Source organism: Bombina bombina, unplaced genomic scaffold (assembly GCF_027579735.1).
Source record: "Bombina bombina isolate aBomBom1 unplaced genomic scaffold, aBomBom1.pri scaffold_534, whole genome shotgun sequence".
In the NCBI taxonomy this organism is placed as follows: domain Eukaryota; kingdom Metazoa; phylum Chordata; class Amphibia; order Anura; family Bombinatoridae; genus Bombina; species Bombina bombina.
The window spans coordinates 211437-229053 of NW_026513107.1; the positions used below are offsets into that span (position 1 = coordinate 211437).

A 17617-nucleotide genomic window follows, 5' to 3' on the forward strand; every position below is an offset into this window, starting at 1 on the left:
GCCCTGAATTAAACCTCAATAAAAAATATTTATAAAAAAAAAAAAAAAAAAAAAAAAAAAAAAGGTCTCTTCCAAAACCCTAAACAGCCACATAATGCAAGTTCTCAATCCAACAAACTAGGAACAAGTGAAGGGTGAACAGGTTTATGTAATCACCCTAGACATATACAAAACACGGAAGGGGACTGCACTCTCAGACCAGACTGGGTACACATCCCATGACCCTGCAACATGCACAGCCCTGGGTGCACAATAGCACTCTCAGGAAGCTACACTGTCCCCAGAGTCACAGGCAGTTAACCCCAGACAGGTCTGGGTGCAAGGCCCATAGGGAAAATTACAAAACAAATTAATACAGCACACAGAGAAAGTCCAGCACTCACTAACAAGCTCTCAAACTAAGATTAAAAGCAAAAATGGAAGAGTTAGTTACCGCATCTGGCCAAATGGGATAAGCCCAGGTACCATGTCAAGGTCTCTTCCAAAACCTGAGTTCCTAAACAGCCACATAATGCAAGCTCTCAATCCAACAAACTGGGAACAAGTGAAGGGCTGTGCATGTTGCAGGGTCATGGGATGTGTACCCAGTCCGGTCTGAGAGTGCAGTCCCCTTCCTTGTTTTGTATATGTCTAGGGTGATTACATAAGCCTGTGCACCCTTCACTTGTTCCCAGTTTGTTGTATTGAGAGCTTGCATTATGTGGCTGTTTAGGGACTCAGGTTTTCGAAGAGACCTTGACGTGGTACCTGGGCTTATCCCATTTGGCCAGATGCGGTAACTAACTCTTCCATTTTTGCTTTTAATCTTAGCTGAGAGCTTGTAAGTGAGTGCAGGGTTTCCTCTGTGTGTTGTATTAATTTTGTTTTGTAATTTTCCCTATGGGCCTTGCACCCAGACCTGTCTGGGGTTAACTGCCTGTGACTCTGGGGACAGTGCAGCTTCCTGAGAGTGCTATTGTGCACCCAGGGCTGTGCATGTTGCAGGGTCATGGGATGTGTACCTAGTCCAGTCTGAGAGTGCAGTCCCCTTCCGTGTTTTGTATGTGTGTGTGTATATATATATATATATATATATATATATATATATATATATATATATATATATATATATTGTATGTGTGTGTGTATGTATGTATGTATGTATGTGTATATATATATATATGTATGTATGTATATATATATGTATGTATGTATGTGTGTATATATATATATATATAGTGTATATATATATATATATACAGTGTATATATATATATATATATATATATATATATATATATATAATGTCAGTATATACCAGGGTTATAATACAGTTTATTTGTTATTATTCTTTAAAACAACGTCCAATTAAAATGTATATACGAAACAATTGAAATTAATAATTATTCCTAAATTCTTTAGATTAGTTAATATTTATATACACTATACTTACAATATATTTATGTAGAGACCAGATGTGATAACCAAAATTAGAATATGAAAAATAAAGGTTTTGTTGCTCTTTTCTTAAAATAAGCAAGAGAAAATGATTTATTAAACTTACTTATTTAAGGTGAGACATTAATTTTGTAATTGATTGAGTAATATGAAACTTCACTAAGATAGGAATATATATATAAATCAGGAATGAGTATAAGTAACTGAGATTAAAGTTCAGAGCAAGTCAGTTGTGTTTAAGTATAATGCAACAGTTAATGCTGATTAAAGTAGATCAAGCAAAGCAAATGAATAGACTGCTTAGTAAGGTAGAGGTAGTTCCTTCACGCACTCACACTTTCACGCAATAAAATATATACACAGTCCAGACATACTAGCTTGAATCCCAAACCGCAATATACTGAGTCAGATGTGAAACACAATATAGGTATTTGATATGTCCTATAACAAACAATGATGTTTAAGGATTAACCTTTATGCGAGAATAAATTGTAGCGTGGAGAGCGGTACTTATCTTAACAGTTGCGGTGGTATGAAGCGTGGAGAGCGGTTATGCCTTTTAGTAAAAAAGGTTGAGAGGTAAGTTGCAGCTCTTAGGTTCGGCGTCTGTTTGGTGTGAGCGCGACTTCGGCGTGGTGAAAGAAGTTCCGGTTGGCGGATGAATCCAGAAAATGATCCCGGTCAGAATAGAGGTAACAGTAGATACCCAGCGGGTATCGAAGGCGCAGTATAAGACCTGAAGGTTAAAGCAACAATAACAAAAAGTGGTAGTAGCTCCACAGAGGAGCAAGGAGATCTGGTTAACAGCTTCAATTTTCAGGCCCTGATTGAGGGGTAAGCACTTCCTTAAATAGGAAGGAAGTGCTTATGCAGGTTCAGATTTAAAGGGATATCACATGCCCCCCTCCTCAGGGAATCACCCCTGGGGATTCTGCGTGAGGTTTAAGTGGATATTTCTTATGGAAGAACCTGACCAATCGGGGCGAATGGACTTCGGAATGGATGAGCCAAGAGTTTTCCTCAGGGCCGTAACCCTTCCATTTAATGAGATATTCCAATTTATTTCTGTGTATCCTAGAATCCAGTATGGATTCAACCTCAAATTCTTCTTGATGATCCACCATAACAGGAGGTGGCGGAATAGAAGAAGGATGGTCTTTGGTTGGGAATGGTTTCAACAATGAGATATGGAAAGAAGGATGTATTTTGTAGTCTTTAGGCAATTTAAGTCTAACCACGTTGGAATTGATCACATGTTCTATTGGAAATGGACCCAAGAACTGATTCGCAAGTTTCTTGCTAGGAACTTTGAGTTTAAGATTCTTTGTTGATAGAAGTACTAAGTCCCCAACCTTATAATCAGGACCCTTTCGATGTTTTAAGTCATAATATGTTTTTTGATATTGTTTGGCTTCATGAAGATGTCTTTTCAGGACAATTAACCTTTCATGGAGGTTAGATGTAAATTCCGTTGCTGTGGGAGAATTTACTGATTTGCTAGAAAGAGATATAGTGTTTGGGTGGTAACCATATGTTGCAAAAAAGGGGGAAGTTTTGATAGAGGTACTTATGGAATTGTTATATGTGAATTCGGCCATGGGAAGATAAACTGTCCAATCATCTTGGAGATGTGATATGTAACAACGTAAGAATTGTTCTATGGTTTGATTAAGTCTCTCTGTAAGTCCATTAGTCTGGGGATGGAAAGCAGTGGTATAAAGGTGGTCAATCTTTAACAATTTACACAGAGATCTCCAGAAAGAAGAGGTAAATTGCGTTCCCCTATCTGTAATTATGTTGGTAGGTAAACCATGTAGTCTGACTATGTGGTCGATAAATACCTTAGCCGTAGTCATAGCTGAGGGTAATCCCTTAAGTGGGATAAAATGAGCTAGTCTGGTTAAATGGTCAATTATTACCATAATAGTGTTATATTGTTGAGTAAGTGGAAGTTCAACAATAAAATCCATGGCTATGGTACTCCATGGTTTATCTGGGATAGGCAGAGGTGTAAGTAGACCAATTGGTCTCTTATGAACTAATTTATTTCGGGCACAATTCTCACATCCTGATACATAATCATAAATATATTTGTTCATGCCAGGCCACCAGAAATGACGTCGGGTTAGTTCAATGGTCTTTTTAATTCCAGGATGACCAGACATTGTATCATCATGGGTGTGTGTGAGTATTGAAGATCTCATGCTCTTGGGTATATACAATTGACTGTTATGATAGTACAGTCCAGATAGAGAGTCTTTAACACAAGTTTGGTGGGGTATTGAATCTTGTTTTAGAGCCTTATGAACCTCTTGTTCTATAGGTGTCAGGACGCCTATGATTTTTTCAGGAGGGATAGTAAAATTAGGTGGTTCATGAGTTAAGTTTTCGTTTATACGTGATAAAGCATCAGCCTTAGTATTTTGACTGCCTGGTTTGTAGGTAATTATAAAATTAAAACGGTCTAAAAATAGAGACCATCTCGCTTGTCTGGCTGTCAAAGTCTTGTTTTTTTTTTAATATTCAAGATTCTTATGGTCAGTAAAAATAATGAATGGAAGTTTAGATCCTTCTAGGAGGTGTCTCCATTGTTCAAGGGCACTCTTTATTGCTAACAATTCTTTGTCCCCCACACTATAATTACTTTCTGCACTAGTTAAGGTTCTTGAATAAAACGCAATGGGGTGAATTTCCCAATTCTCAACTTGTTGTTGGGAGAGTACTGCTCCTATGCCAGTATTAGAGGCATCTACTTCAAGTTGGAATTGGAGATCAAAGTTGGGTAGTGATAAGATTGGGGCTGTAGAAAATAACTCTTTAAGTTTTTCGAAGGTTTCTTGAGCTTTTTGAGACCATTTAAATCTTTGATTAACACTAGTCAGTTGTGTCAGTGGTCTAACTATTGAAGAAAAGTTTTTAATAAACTTTCGATAAAAATTAGCGAAACCTATAAAGCGTTGTAGCGCTTTTACAGTAGTGGGAGCAGGCCAATCTTTAATGGCGGACACTTTGTCAGGATCCATTTGTACATGGTTAGGAGTTATTATATAACCTAAAAATTTTATCTTAGAGACATGGAATACACATTTTTCTAATTTAGCATATAATTTGTGCTCCTTGAGACGGGTGAGTACCCATCTTACATGCTATTCGTGATCAGAGGGTGATTTGGAGTATATTAAAATATCATCTAAGTAAATTATAACACAGATGTCCATAAGGTCGTGGAATATTTAATTAATAAAATGCTGGAAGGTTGCAGGAGCATTGCTTAAGCCGAAGGGCATTACATTGTATTGAAAAAGCCCATAACGGGTTCTAAAGGCGGTTTTCCACTCATGACCTTCTTTCATACGGACAAGATTGTAAGCCCCCTTAAGATCAAGTTTTGAATAGATTGTAGCATCGTTTAAACGTTCTAATAATTCGGGTATGAGGGGTAGAGGATACCTGTTTTTAACAGTAATTTCATTTAAAGCTCTATAATCAATAATAGGTCTTATTGTTCCGTCCTTATTACGTACTAAGAACATTCCAGCAGCAGCTGGAGATGTTGAATGGGATATAAAACCTTTTCGAAGATTGTCGTCTAAATAGGAACCTAAGTAAGTAAGTTCCTCTTGTGAAAGTGGGTATATTTTTCCGTGAGGTATTTGAGAGCCAGGTATCAAATCTATTGGGCAATCAAACTCCCTATGAGGGGGGAGGTTTTCTGCCTCTTTTAGATCAAACACCTCTGCCAGATCCTGATAAATTTCTGGTAGTTCGGATTCAATAGCAGAGATTAACTGATATGGAAAACAAGTTTTTAAACAGAATGGTGATGCTAATGTTATCTGTGGAGTGGACCAGTCAATGCTGGGGTTATGTTTTTTTAACCATGTAAAGCCAAAAATAAGTGTATGCATGTGGATGGAAATTAAGTCAAAAGAAAGATATTCAGTATGTCCATCGTCAGTTGTCACTAGTAAAGGTATCGTTTGATGGGTAATGGGACCATGTTGTATGAGGGAGCCATCAATGAGTTTAACAGAGACTGGTTGTGCCTTGCAAACAATAGGTATTTTATTTAAATCAACAAAAGAAATATCGATATAATTTCCGGCTGCCCCAGAATCGATCAATGCATTAGACTGTATGTTTTTCCGATCCCACTGTAAAGAAAGGTTAAGAGTCAGTTGAGGGTTTTGAGTGAAGTATAAAATATTATGTTTTGAATGAATCTTACCCTTCTTCTGCTTTTGAAGAATTGAGCAATTATTAACGGAGTGTTCTTTTTGCCCACAATATAAGAAAAGATTCTCAGATCTGCGTCTGGCCTTTTCTTCAGGTGTTAAAGGTCCTTTTATGGCTCCAATCTCCATTGGGGTTTGATTAGAAGTACCCTTTTCCTGGTTGGGTGTGTAAAGATACGGACGTCTAGGTGGTACGTCATAGGTAGCTCTCTCAGCCTTCCTTTCACGTATTCGCCGATCCAGGGTAGTGCTTAATTTCATCAGTCCGTTCAGGGTTTCGGGCATCTCCAAACGGGACAACTCATCTTTTAACAATTCTGAAAGACCCAGTCTGAACTGGTTCTTCAAACTAATTTCATTCCATTTGGAATCATCTATCCACATTTGGAATTCGGTAATATAGTCTTCTATATTCCTCTTACCCTGTTTTAGGGATCTCAATTTCTTTTCTGCCGTCATCTGGGAGTGAGAGTCCTCATATAGGGATGTCATGGCTAAAAAAAACTCTTCCAGGGAATCCAAAATTGGATGGTTATTCTCAAAGTATCTATTAGCCCATGAGCGAGGCTCCCCCTGGAGGAATGAGATGGTGGTACAAACCTTGATTCTCTCAGAGTGATAAGTTTTAGGCCTTAGTGAAAAAAGTAATTTGCAAGCATTTTTAAAGTCTCTATATTCACTTCGTTTACCAGAAAAGGGTTGTGGATAGTTAATGTGAGGTTCAGGGACTTCTGAGCTCTTTGCTGGTAAACATTCTTTTACTAAAGTTTTAAGTGCTTTATTTTCTGATTGTACCTCAGTTAAGGCCCTGGCTAAATATTCAAATTTTTGATGAATATTGGTGAATTCATTTTTTATTTCACTAGGATCCATCCTATATATTACAGGTTATAACCTTATAGGCCTGAAAATTCTGTGATAACCAAAATTAGAATATGAAAAATAAAGGTTTTGTTGCTCTTTTCTTAAAATAAGCAAGAGAAAATGATTTATTAAACTTACTTATTTAAGGTGAGACATTAATTTTGTAATTGATTGAGTAATATGAAACTTCACTAAGATAGGAATATATATATAAATCAGGAATGAGTATAAGTAACTGAAATTAAAGTTCAGAGCAAGTCAGTTGTGTTTAAGTATAATGCAACAGTTAATGCTGATTAAAGTAGATCAAGCAAAGCAAATGAATAGACTGCTTAGTAAGGTAGAGGTAGTTCCTTCACGCACTCACACTTTCACGCAATAAAATATATACACAGTCCAGACATACTAGCTTGAATCCCAAACCGCAATATACTGAGTCAGATGTGAAACACAATATAGGTATTTGATATGTCCTATAACAAACAATGATGTTTAAGGATTAACCTTTATGCGAGAATAAATTGTAGCGTGGAGAGCGGTACTTATCTTAACAGTTGCGGTGGTATGAAGCGTGGAGAGCGGTTATGCCTTTTAGTAAAAAAGGTTGAGAGGTAAGTTGCAGCTCTTAGGTTCGGCGTCTGTTTGGTGTGAGCGCGACTTCGGCGTGGTGAAAGAAGTTCCGGTTGGCGGATGAATCCAGAAAATGATCCCGGTCAGAATAGAGGTAACAGTAGATACCCAGTGGGTATCGAAGGCGCAGTATAAGACCTGAAGGTTAAAGCAACAATAACAAAAAGTGGTAGTAGCTCCACAGAGGAGCAAGGAGATCTGGTTAACAGCTTCAATTTTCAGGCCCTGATTGAGGGGTAAGCACTTCCTTAAATAGGAAGGAAGTGCTTATGCAGGTTCAGATTTAAAGGGATATCACACCAGATTATGAATCAAAATATACAACATTTATGCTGTTACAATATTCTATACAGCAGATCATAAAAAATATATACCTTTAAAATTAACCTTGCTCACAATGAATCGCATTAAAATACCACAATAAAATCACAGAATATGGACCGCTAACTTCACAGTGTTTAGATAAACAATATACCAAGATACCTCCCACAAATCTTACTGGGTTTCAATAGATTTAAGGTAACTTTCAGACAAGTATAATTAAGTTATTGAGCCCACAAATGATTCTATATAACTTCAATTAGAAACATCAGAAATTGTATATATTATTAATGCAACAGCCAATTTATATGACTAGCTAAGACTACACAGGACTTTGGATATAAGCATAAAATGCGAAGTGCCCTTTTAAAATTACCAGCTTTAATTATTGTAGCAATAACGAATGTATTTGCTTTAAAATATTAAATTATAGTCATTGCCATACGTTACCACATAACCAAATGATTATTCAGTCTCCAGAATTTCTTGTGGGTCATCTAAGAAGGATTTATAGCCTGATGAAACAGCGTAAGCGCTGAGAAACGCATTGCTATGTTTCCTGCTTTTTAACAGTGATTTTAATCAAATTTGAACACATTTTATTCAACCTTGCTTTATTCCTGTGGATACTGGAATCATCTTGGGACCTTACAATATCGGGGAGTTGTTCCTGTGTAAGCTGTTGCCAGTGATTGAGTCAGCCGAGTGGCTCTGAAACCTTGGTCCGTTCATTATTGCACTGAATGTGCATCTAGGCTCTGTGAGTATATTTGACTATCATATAGTCTATATCTGCATTGTCCAACGATATTACACCATTAGGCGCCTCTTATCTCTCCTATCTTTAGGAACTGGTACTTTTATCCACAATGTGCAGAGGTACAGGTCTCAAAATTGTTAATCTTCCTTTTCAAGAAAGTGTCCCAAAATGGCAGAGAATATACTTGGCCCAAAGCCTATGTATTTTCCTCTAAAAAAAAAAATGCTTCTTTGAGTCTGTCTGTCCTTTTTCTACTGTGTGTGTGGGTGCTTATCAAAGATATAGCCCCTCCTCCTTTTCTTTAATAATTCCCACAAGATTTTGATAGGCCCTTACTGATGCTTGTCCCTGATCCACCCTTAATGGAGCTGAGCATTGATTGGTTATTTGGAATGGCATATGTTCTAATAGTCAATTCGTTTGGCTGTCATACCATTTCTGAACTATTGGTGGTAGCAGATAACCAGAAATGCAGTCTCACCATCAATTATTGCTGCAGTTTAAATATCTCACCTAAAATGTTTATTTAATATACTATAATTTCTTGCATTAATAAACCTATCTGGTCAGCATATATGCCCCATTCCATATAACCCAGCATGTATCTATAGAGACCAAACATGAGTATACTTCCAGTATCATACTAGTAAGCAATTATGCTGTAAATTATTTGGCTCTTCACAGAATCATTGCATTCAACATCCTGGCATTATATTGTATCTTAATGTGAATATATTTCATGTTTCTAAGAATTTTTGAGTGCATGTATTTGTTTTATGACCAATATTCATAGGACATCTTGTTATTACATGTCTAAAAAATAAAAATAAACAGATGTTATTATTCTGATACTCTAACACATTTCAAATTCACCAATGCAGCCCTTCAATACAGTAGACATCTATCCAATACAGTAAGTTTCAGATCAATACATGTATGTATGTGTATATATATATATATATATATATATATATATATATATATATATATATATATATATATATATATATATATATATATACATGTTGTTAATATAATCTTATATGAAGATTAAGTCACAGCATTCCCATATATCTGTAGGGTACTTGAGTTCAGATTATTTGTGTATCTGAGGTTCAGGGGCAATTAACAGGCCTGTGCTAATTACTATATTCTCAGAATTTCTGTTTGAGACTGAATTCTCTACTTAAGTCAGATAAGCAAACACCCCAGGATGCTCCCAGGCTCGGGTAATTATCAGGCCCAATGTTTATCCTTCATGTGGAGCTATGAGCTTCAAAGGCTAAATGTTTATTTTCTATCTTCACTAATTGAACCAAATGTTTTCCTTTTTGTACCTAGCTTGTCTTAAAGGGACATGAAACCCAAATTTTTTTTTTCATGATTTAGAAAGAGCATACAATTATAAACAACTTTTTAATTTACTTCTATTATCTATTTTGCTACATTCTCTTGATATTCTTTGCTGAAAAGCATATCTAGATATGCTTAGTTGCTGCTGATTGGTAGCTGCACATAGATGCCTCCTGCGATTGTTTCACTGTGTGCATTGTTATTTCTTCATTAAAGTATATCTAAAGAATAAAGCAAATTAGGTAATAGAAGTAAATTGGAATGTTGTTTAAAGTTATATTCTCTACCTTAATCATGAAAGAAAAGGAAGGGGCATGGGTCATAGGGAGACCAATTTCAATTTCTATCAGTTAGTTAATAGCCAAAATGAAATACCAGATTCTGTGATACATTTGTAGTTTATTCAATGTTATTTCACAGGTACCCTGACAATAATGTGTGTGTTTTATTTAAGTATATGAAGGGAATACATTATATAGACAGGAAAACGTTATGAAAACACAACTATCTACTTGTTTAAATTTGAAAGCACTACAGTGCTAGTTCCACAAGCTCCATTGTTTCATGTACTAAATTAATATTTTTTTTATTATGTGAGGCTCATTCTTTCTAATGGTTGTGAGAGTCTACAAGACATTTACCCTTGGGAATTACATCACCTGGCCACCAGGAGGAGGCAAAAACATCCCACATTAGAGCTTAATTATCCCTCCTACTGTGCCTTCCCTCCCAGTAGTTCCTTGTCTTGTCAAGGAGAGGGCAAGGACAAAGGTGTTTATAAGTTAGATTTGTTTTTCTTATTATTTCTCTAGTTCCTAGAAGAAAGGGATACTGGGGAGTGAGGCTTGTACTGTGTAAATCTCTTCTTCAGAATATTAGTCACAAGCAGAGCACAGGTTACAGGGCCTTAGTGTGTACTTCGCCATCAAGGTCCTGCACTGTTAGTTACAGCTAAGGACAAATGATCACTGCAGTATGTATTGAGGAGTAGTGAGGAGGTCTGCAGGGTGGGTAAGTACCTGTTCCCTAAGGGCCACTGCAGACATTGGTTGAAATGTCATCTAATGTTTTGATCTTACAGGTCATACCCCTTACCAGCCTGATGGCTTTAGTGTGGTTTATTTGTGCACACATTATAGGTTTGTGCACAAGGGTTTTTTCAGTGTGAGTGTTTCTGACTTTATTTATTCCCCATGTGTTCTCTGAGTACACCTGCATGGTAGGTGGTGTGTTTGTGGGGTACTGATTTACCGAAATTTTGGACCGGGGTTAGCTTGAGATGATACCTCTTTAAATAACCATGAACTCGCTTGCCTGCAGTACCTCAGCGCTCTGGTCACACTCAAGTCATTCCGGAGGGAAGGCAGTGACAAACGGCAAGTTTGAGAGGATACCAGCACTTATTCTCCAGGGGCTGGGAAACAGTTAACTAGTTTCCCATGCCCCACCCTCTTTTTCTTTTCTGTGCAGCCAGATGCAGGATGCTCAGTCTTACAGGATTTGCTTACACATCAATTACCAGAGGTGCCAGGAGGTCCTTCATACCGGAGCACAGGTGTCATATTGACATTTTATATTTGTATTACTTGATTCTCCGTAAATAAATATTTATTTATGGACAAAATTATGTATAATTTTTGGAAACATTAGCTGGTCAGGTATTACGGCAGGTAATACATACTATTCCTTACAGGGAGCCTATTTATTAAGTGACGGATTCCGTATATTATTAACCCATTTCTGGGGGGTGCATTAACTTAGCACACATGGAGCAGACTGAGACTGCAGCCACTGATATGAGCATCACTAAGGGTAGTCCCTCAGATGTTGATATACCTATTAACAAGTGTCTAATGTGTAATTTGATCACTAGCTGTCCTCCAGCACAACTTTGCATTTCCTGTTTAGCTTCTTCTCTACAGTCTCATTCTCAGAGCACTAGTCCTAGATCTTCTGTGGTTCACCCACCTGTATACCTCACACAGGGTGGAGTGACTTATTTTGCCCCAGATTTTGCCTGACAGTAAGCGCAAATCTAAACACATTTTCTCAGGGTCCTCTTCAAAGAGTTATACTACTACTGAACCTTCATTGAAAGCTGTGAATTCCTCTTGTAGTTTTGAGGGTGAAATCTTATCAGAGGGGTCTTTCGCTGAATCTGAGAAGGAACCAGAGGAAGTTACTTTTCAGTTAAAGATGGATCCTTACTTAAGGAGGTTTTCAAGACTATAGGGGTTCAGGAACCTCAAGTAGTTGAAGAAAAAATGGTACAGAGACTAGACCTTATTTTAAGACCTAAATCTAAGGTCCCAGATTCTATTCCTATCCCTTCATTAGTGTCAGAAATTATTTCTAAGGAGTGGGATAAGCCTGGAGTTCATTTTACTCCATCACTGACCTTCAAGATGCTTTTCCCTGTTCCTGAAGGAAGCTTGGAATTGTTGGGGACTATTCCTATGGTTGCCAGTGCTATTTCTACTTTAGCCAAGAGGACTACTATTCCTCTTGAGGACCGTACCTCATTCAAGGATCCAATAGACAAAAATTAGAAGATTACCCTAGGAAAGCTCTGTTATAGGGGGGGGGGGGTTATTGTTTCAACCCGCTGTAAGCATTGCTGCAGTAGCTGGAACTGAAGTTTTTTAGTGTGATTCTTTGTCAGATCTTATCTTGGTGGAATCCCCTTTATTTCAGGATAGGATTCATTTTTGAAAGACAGCAAATTTCTTTATCTCTGATGCTATAATCCAGATCATTTGCAATAATGCAAAATAATAAAAAAAGGCACTTGCAGTTTTGTCATGTAGAGCTCTTTGGTTAAAATCTTGGTCAACTGACATGGTTTCTAAATCCAGACTATTGTCATTAGCTTTTAAGTCTACTCGGTGTGGGTTTAGACTCAATCATTTCTACTGTGACAGGGGGCAAGGTTGCTGCCTTGCCTTAGGATAAGAAATCTAGACCCAAGGGAAAGTTTGGTGCTCATTTTCGTTCCTTTCGCTAGAACAGGAACCAGCTTTCATCTTCCTCCCAGAAGACTGAACCCCCCCCCAAGTCTACATGGAGACCAAATCCAGTATGGAGAAAGCCCAAGCAGAACAAGAAGCTTGTCGCTGAGTCCAAATCTGCATCAATTTGTGGCCCCCGATCCGGATTCTTCTCCGGTACAGGGCAGACTAAGCCTTTTTTGGGAACCATGCTTGGTCTGTTCAGGACCCTTGGGTTCTATAGATCATTTGACAGGGTTACAGAATCCTATTTTTTTTTTCTTCTTCCTATACTCACTACTGGGAGGGAATGAGAAGTAGGAGGGATACTTGAGCTCTGGTGTGGGGTGTCTTTGCCGTCTCCTGATGGCCAGGTGATGCAATTCCCAAGAGTAAGTGCTAGTGGAATAAATTATGTTTTTTCCTATTGCTAGTTTTTAGAAGCAAATAAGTCTGCAAGGAACAGTTGTGTTTTTTCCAATGGCACAATAGTCATAATCTGCTTATAATACTTTTTTTCTGATGTAATTAATTTAATAGATTTACAAAGTTTTAACAGAGATTAAGAAGTGTATTTCAAATAATGACTGGATAAAGTGAGGTTATGAAAGTTACACCTTCTTCTGTAGGCCCAGCAGATGTCCGTGGAGCAAAGCAAAGAGCTACATTTACAAGCCCAGGAGAAGCTGGGAGAGTATCTGTTGAAGAGAAAACAGGAACACAGAGCAGAACAACGCAGAGAAGCACTAACGGCAAAGATTAACACTGATATAAATATGATTCTGGGTACAGTACTAAAACTGCTTTATGTATAAATAATAATAAAAAATATGACTTTATATAGGAAAACTGTTTTATAATAATATGTAATAAATATATATATAATAATAATTTTACTAAATATATTTGTTTTAAGGAGGTTAGTCCATAATGCTACATCTAATATGCCAATACTAGATGGTTACAGTATTCAGCCTGTCAATGTAAATTAGGGCCCTTGTACACAAAGTAAGTGAAATCTGGTCCTGGTCCTGGTCTCACATTGCTTGGAAGCCTCCCCTCCTTGTTCAGATTTGTTTTAAAGGGGCAATAACTCCTCTTGCTGTTGTGTAAAATATATACTTGTCCCACACTCCCTTCAAAGACCAAAAAGCAAATTCTGCAAATGAAATAGCTGATTTAGTACCCTTAAGTCTTTTGCAGACAATCACCAATTTTACAGTGATGACTCTACTGTTCAGGGATGCATTTTTATTATTATAATAATTATTATTATTATTCTTTATCTATAAAGTGCCAACAAATTCTGCAGCGCTGTCCATGGGCACAAAGATAAAAGTACAATGATGATACAAAATGTTTAAGACAAAGGACAAAATGTATCAAACAAATACAAGAGAAAAATGAGGGCCTTATTCCCCTGTGAACTTACAATATAGAAATGCATACAACCTACACTAACCTTTCCTAACTCCAGTTCCTCTCCTCCTTTGTTATCCCCTTGAACCCCTTGCATGTAAGCCTATGAGCCCAGCTGTTTGTAGATCACCTTCATAACAGCTGACTACAATAGTCCAACTCTTAGCTCTTGGACATATATATATATATGTGTGTGTGTGTACATATGTATTTGTGTTTATATGTGTATATGTCTGTAAATACATATATATATACACACACACACACACACACATATATATATATATACAGTATATATACACACATATTAAGACATATGTATGTATGTATATATATATATATATATACGTATATATGTATCTCTGAGTTAAAGCCCTTTGCCTGTCTTTAACTCAGAGACCTCATATCTTCATATCTTTGAGCCCTTATAACTTTTTTGTGCAATATTTTTTATTATATAGTGTTATTATGAGTGTAACTGTACTTTTTAAAATGTATTTTTTATGTGTTTTGTGTCTCTTTGTTTAGAGAAACAGTTGACCAGAGCATTGAGGTTGCGGTAATCATTCTATCGTAAATCACAATTGCGCTCCTTACAATGCATGCAAACAGCCACGATAAACCTGATATCGTTTGTGCGTAACTGTTAGCGTACCACTCCTAATCTGGCCCTCTGTTTTTTTTATTCTTCTAAGCATAATTTGGAAGGCAGGTCTTACAGATTCTCCTCCAATATGTTTTATTTTCATTTATCAATGTTATCACAAGACTTTGAAAGAAAAAAAATACTTAACAGGTATTATATATTTATGATGTATATAGTTGCTAGTCACCTTAATAAGTGCATCTTAAAGGGACATAAAAAACATAACATTTTTCTTTAATGATTCAGACAGAACATGCAATTTTAAACAACTTTCTAGTTTACTTCTATTTTCAAATTCGTTTAACTTTTGTTAAAAAAACAGGGACATAAGATCAGGAGAGCGCACGTCTGGACCACTGTATGGCAGCAGTTTTGCAAGAGCACTAGATGGTAGCACTACTTCCTGCCATGTAGTGCTCCAGGCAACTAACTAGGTAGCTTTTCAACAAAGAATACAGTGGGTACTAAGCAAATGTGATAGTAGACGTAAATTGGAAACTTTTTTTTTATTGTATGCTCTTTCTCAATCACAAAATAAAATCGTGGGCTTTCATATCCCTTTTAGAATCTGTAGTAATAATCAATTTGTACAGTCATCTTCTTTTTGGTATTTATCCACCTTGAACATACGTCAGGATTTTAATCTGTGTTTCTTTTTAAAGGAGCTCCGAGTTTAACAAAGGTCACAGAAAAGGATCTTGAGATGTTTAACAGTCGGTCTGTTCCTATTGCACTCAAAGCCAAAGAATCCCACAGTACGATGCTGAAACGCAGCCGCTGGCCCTGGTGGAAGAAACTTAGTGACGAATTTATAGAGGAAGATGATGTTCTTTTGTCTGATATTCCAGATTTAGAGCATGGTGTTCTATTTATTGCTGGTAGTAAACATTCCTAGCAGACAGTGACTCAAGGCTGAAGAACAATGAACTAATGCATATCACTTAAAGAGAAACTCAAGTCAAAATAAACTTTTATGATTCAGAAAGAGCAGCAGTTTTAAGACACACTTCAATTTACTTCCATGATATTGTGCACAGTCTTTTTAGATTCACTTTCTGGGGAACAAGATCCTACTGAGCATGTGCACAAGCTCACAGGGTAAACGTATACTGGTCTGTGATTGGCTGATGTCTGCCACATGATACAGGGGACTGGAAAATGGGAGAAAAAATGAATTTGTCACAATAAAATCTACTGCTTATTTGAAATTCAGAGTAGGTGTTATTGCATTGTTTTTTTATTATGTACTTGTTAATTATGTAATTCTACTGCAGTGAGTGGTCCTTTAAACATATTAAAGGGACATGAAACCCAAATGATTTATTTCTGTAATCCCACTACCAACCACTTTGGGAACTACTGGTCTATTGCAGTGTTTCTCGAACTGTGTTCTTTTGAACCACGTCCGAGATTTTGCAAGAAAAATATGTGTATTGGTGGTCCTGAATTTGTCTGTACGAATTTAAAATTAGTGTGGTGATGTCCAAAACCAATAATTCCATCACTGATAGCAAAGAGACAATTCATTGCTTCTGCATCTCTGATGACATTGCATAGAAAGTTCTATGTCTCTGTGCAAAACAGAAGCAGAGGGCAACACATCCTGTCATCATATTATTTACAGTTGTATGCAAACATTTGGGCACCCCTAATCAAATAACATATTTTGTTCATTTTTGTGAAAATAAGTCAGCACATCTTTTGTAGTGAACAAACTTTATCTTTATTTGCTGAATTTAACTGATTTAAAAAAAAAAAAAACATTAAATGTGCCAAATGAACATTTTTGGCCACTGTTAAAGGGACAGTATAGACTCATTTTCATATAACTGCATGTAATAGACACTACTATAAAGAATAAGATGCACAGATACTGACATAAAAATCCAGTATAAAACTGTTTAAAAACTTACTTAGAAGCTCTCAGTTTAGCTCTGTTGAAAAGGTAGTTGGAAAGCCCACTGCAAGTGGGAAATAAGACACTCCCCCCTCCCCTTCTTTTGCATATGAAAAGACCCTTTACACAAACAGAAGCAAGCTAGAGTAGGTAGCTGACGGTATTCTCTGAAAACTTTTGGCTTGGTTAGGAGTCTGAAACTCCGAGCAATGTTATTTAAAAATAAGCAAAACTATACATTTAAAAAAAACAAACTTTATGGGCTATATAAATAGATTATCTACAAAACATTTATGCAAAGAAAAAAATGTGTATAATGTCCCTTTAATACAGTAGTGATTTATTTGTAAGGTCTCTGAATTGACTAGTTAGGCCTTGATCTATGTCTAGTGCTGAGAGTTCCTGAGTTACACCCAACAAATATGGGTTCTTGTAGGCAGCTGATTGAGGATCAGAAGATAAAGGTAATTGACTAATATAAAGCAGAGGTACTGCTTGCAATTTCCAACATCTGAAACAGTGGCGTCACTAGGGTTGGTGTCACCCGGTGCGGTAAGTTATGGTGTCACCCCCCCCCCCCCCCCCCCGGAAAGCAGACACACACAAAAACACAGGCAAACACACATACAAACACTCAGACACACTTAAAAACATACTCAGATGCACACACAAACACTCGGAAACACACTCAGACACACACACAAAAACTCAGACACACACTTACAAAATATGTAAACTGCACTGCATTAATTATGAAGCTCATGCCTAGAGCTGCTCCCTGGCTCAGCAGAGCATCAAATGAAAAATAAACAGAGCACTCTAAAAATAAATCACTAAAGAAAAGGTTTAGGCGCAAACTATGAAAATTCTGCTCTCTGACTCTGTTCTAAGCCTGTCAGTGCACAGCCCCGGGCCGCGTGCCTACCGCTTCTTATGGCCAATCACCTCTGCACTCTGCCCACCCCCAGACCCCCGCCCGCCCTCCTACCTGTTCAGTGTGCACTTAGTGTACCGTAACCGTAATGGTCTGGTGGGCATCATACGTGGCTCCTTCACTTTAAAGACAGT

At 37.1% G+C, this 17617-nt stretch overlaps 1 protein-coding gene across 1 annotated transcript in view; it reads left to right on the forward strand.

Moving 5' to 3' along the window:
* LOC128644711 (IQ calmodulin-binding motif-containing protein 1) overlaps positions 1 to 15864 on the forward strand; it is a gene marked incomplete at its 5' end in the record, with an annotated part of 195417 nt that extends 179553 nt beyond the window's left edge. Inside the window, 2 exons of the mRNA XM_053697227.1 lie at positions 13217 to 13373; positions 15315 to 15864. Of these exons, the coding sequence (XP_053553202.1) occupies positions 13217 to 13373; positions 15315 to 15547 (390 nt within the window). The remainder of the gene's footprint in view (positions 1 to 13216; positions 13374 to 15314) is intronic.
* Positions 15865 to 17617: the final 1753 nt, after the last annotated feature.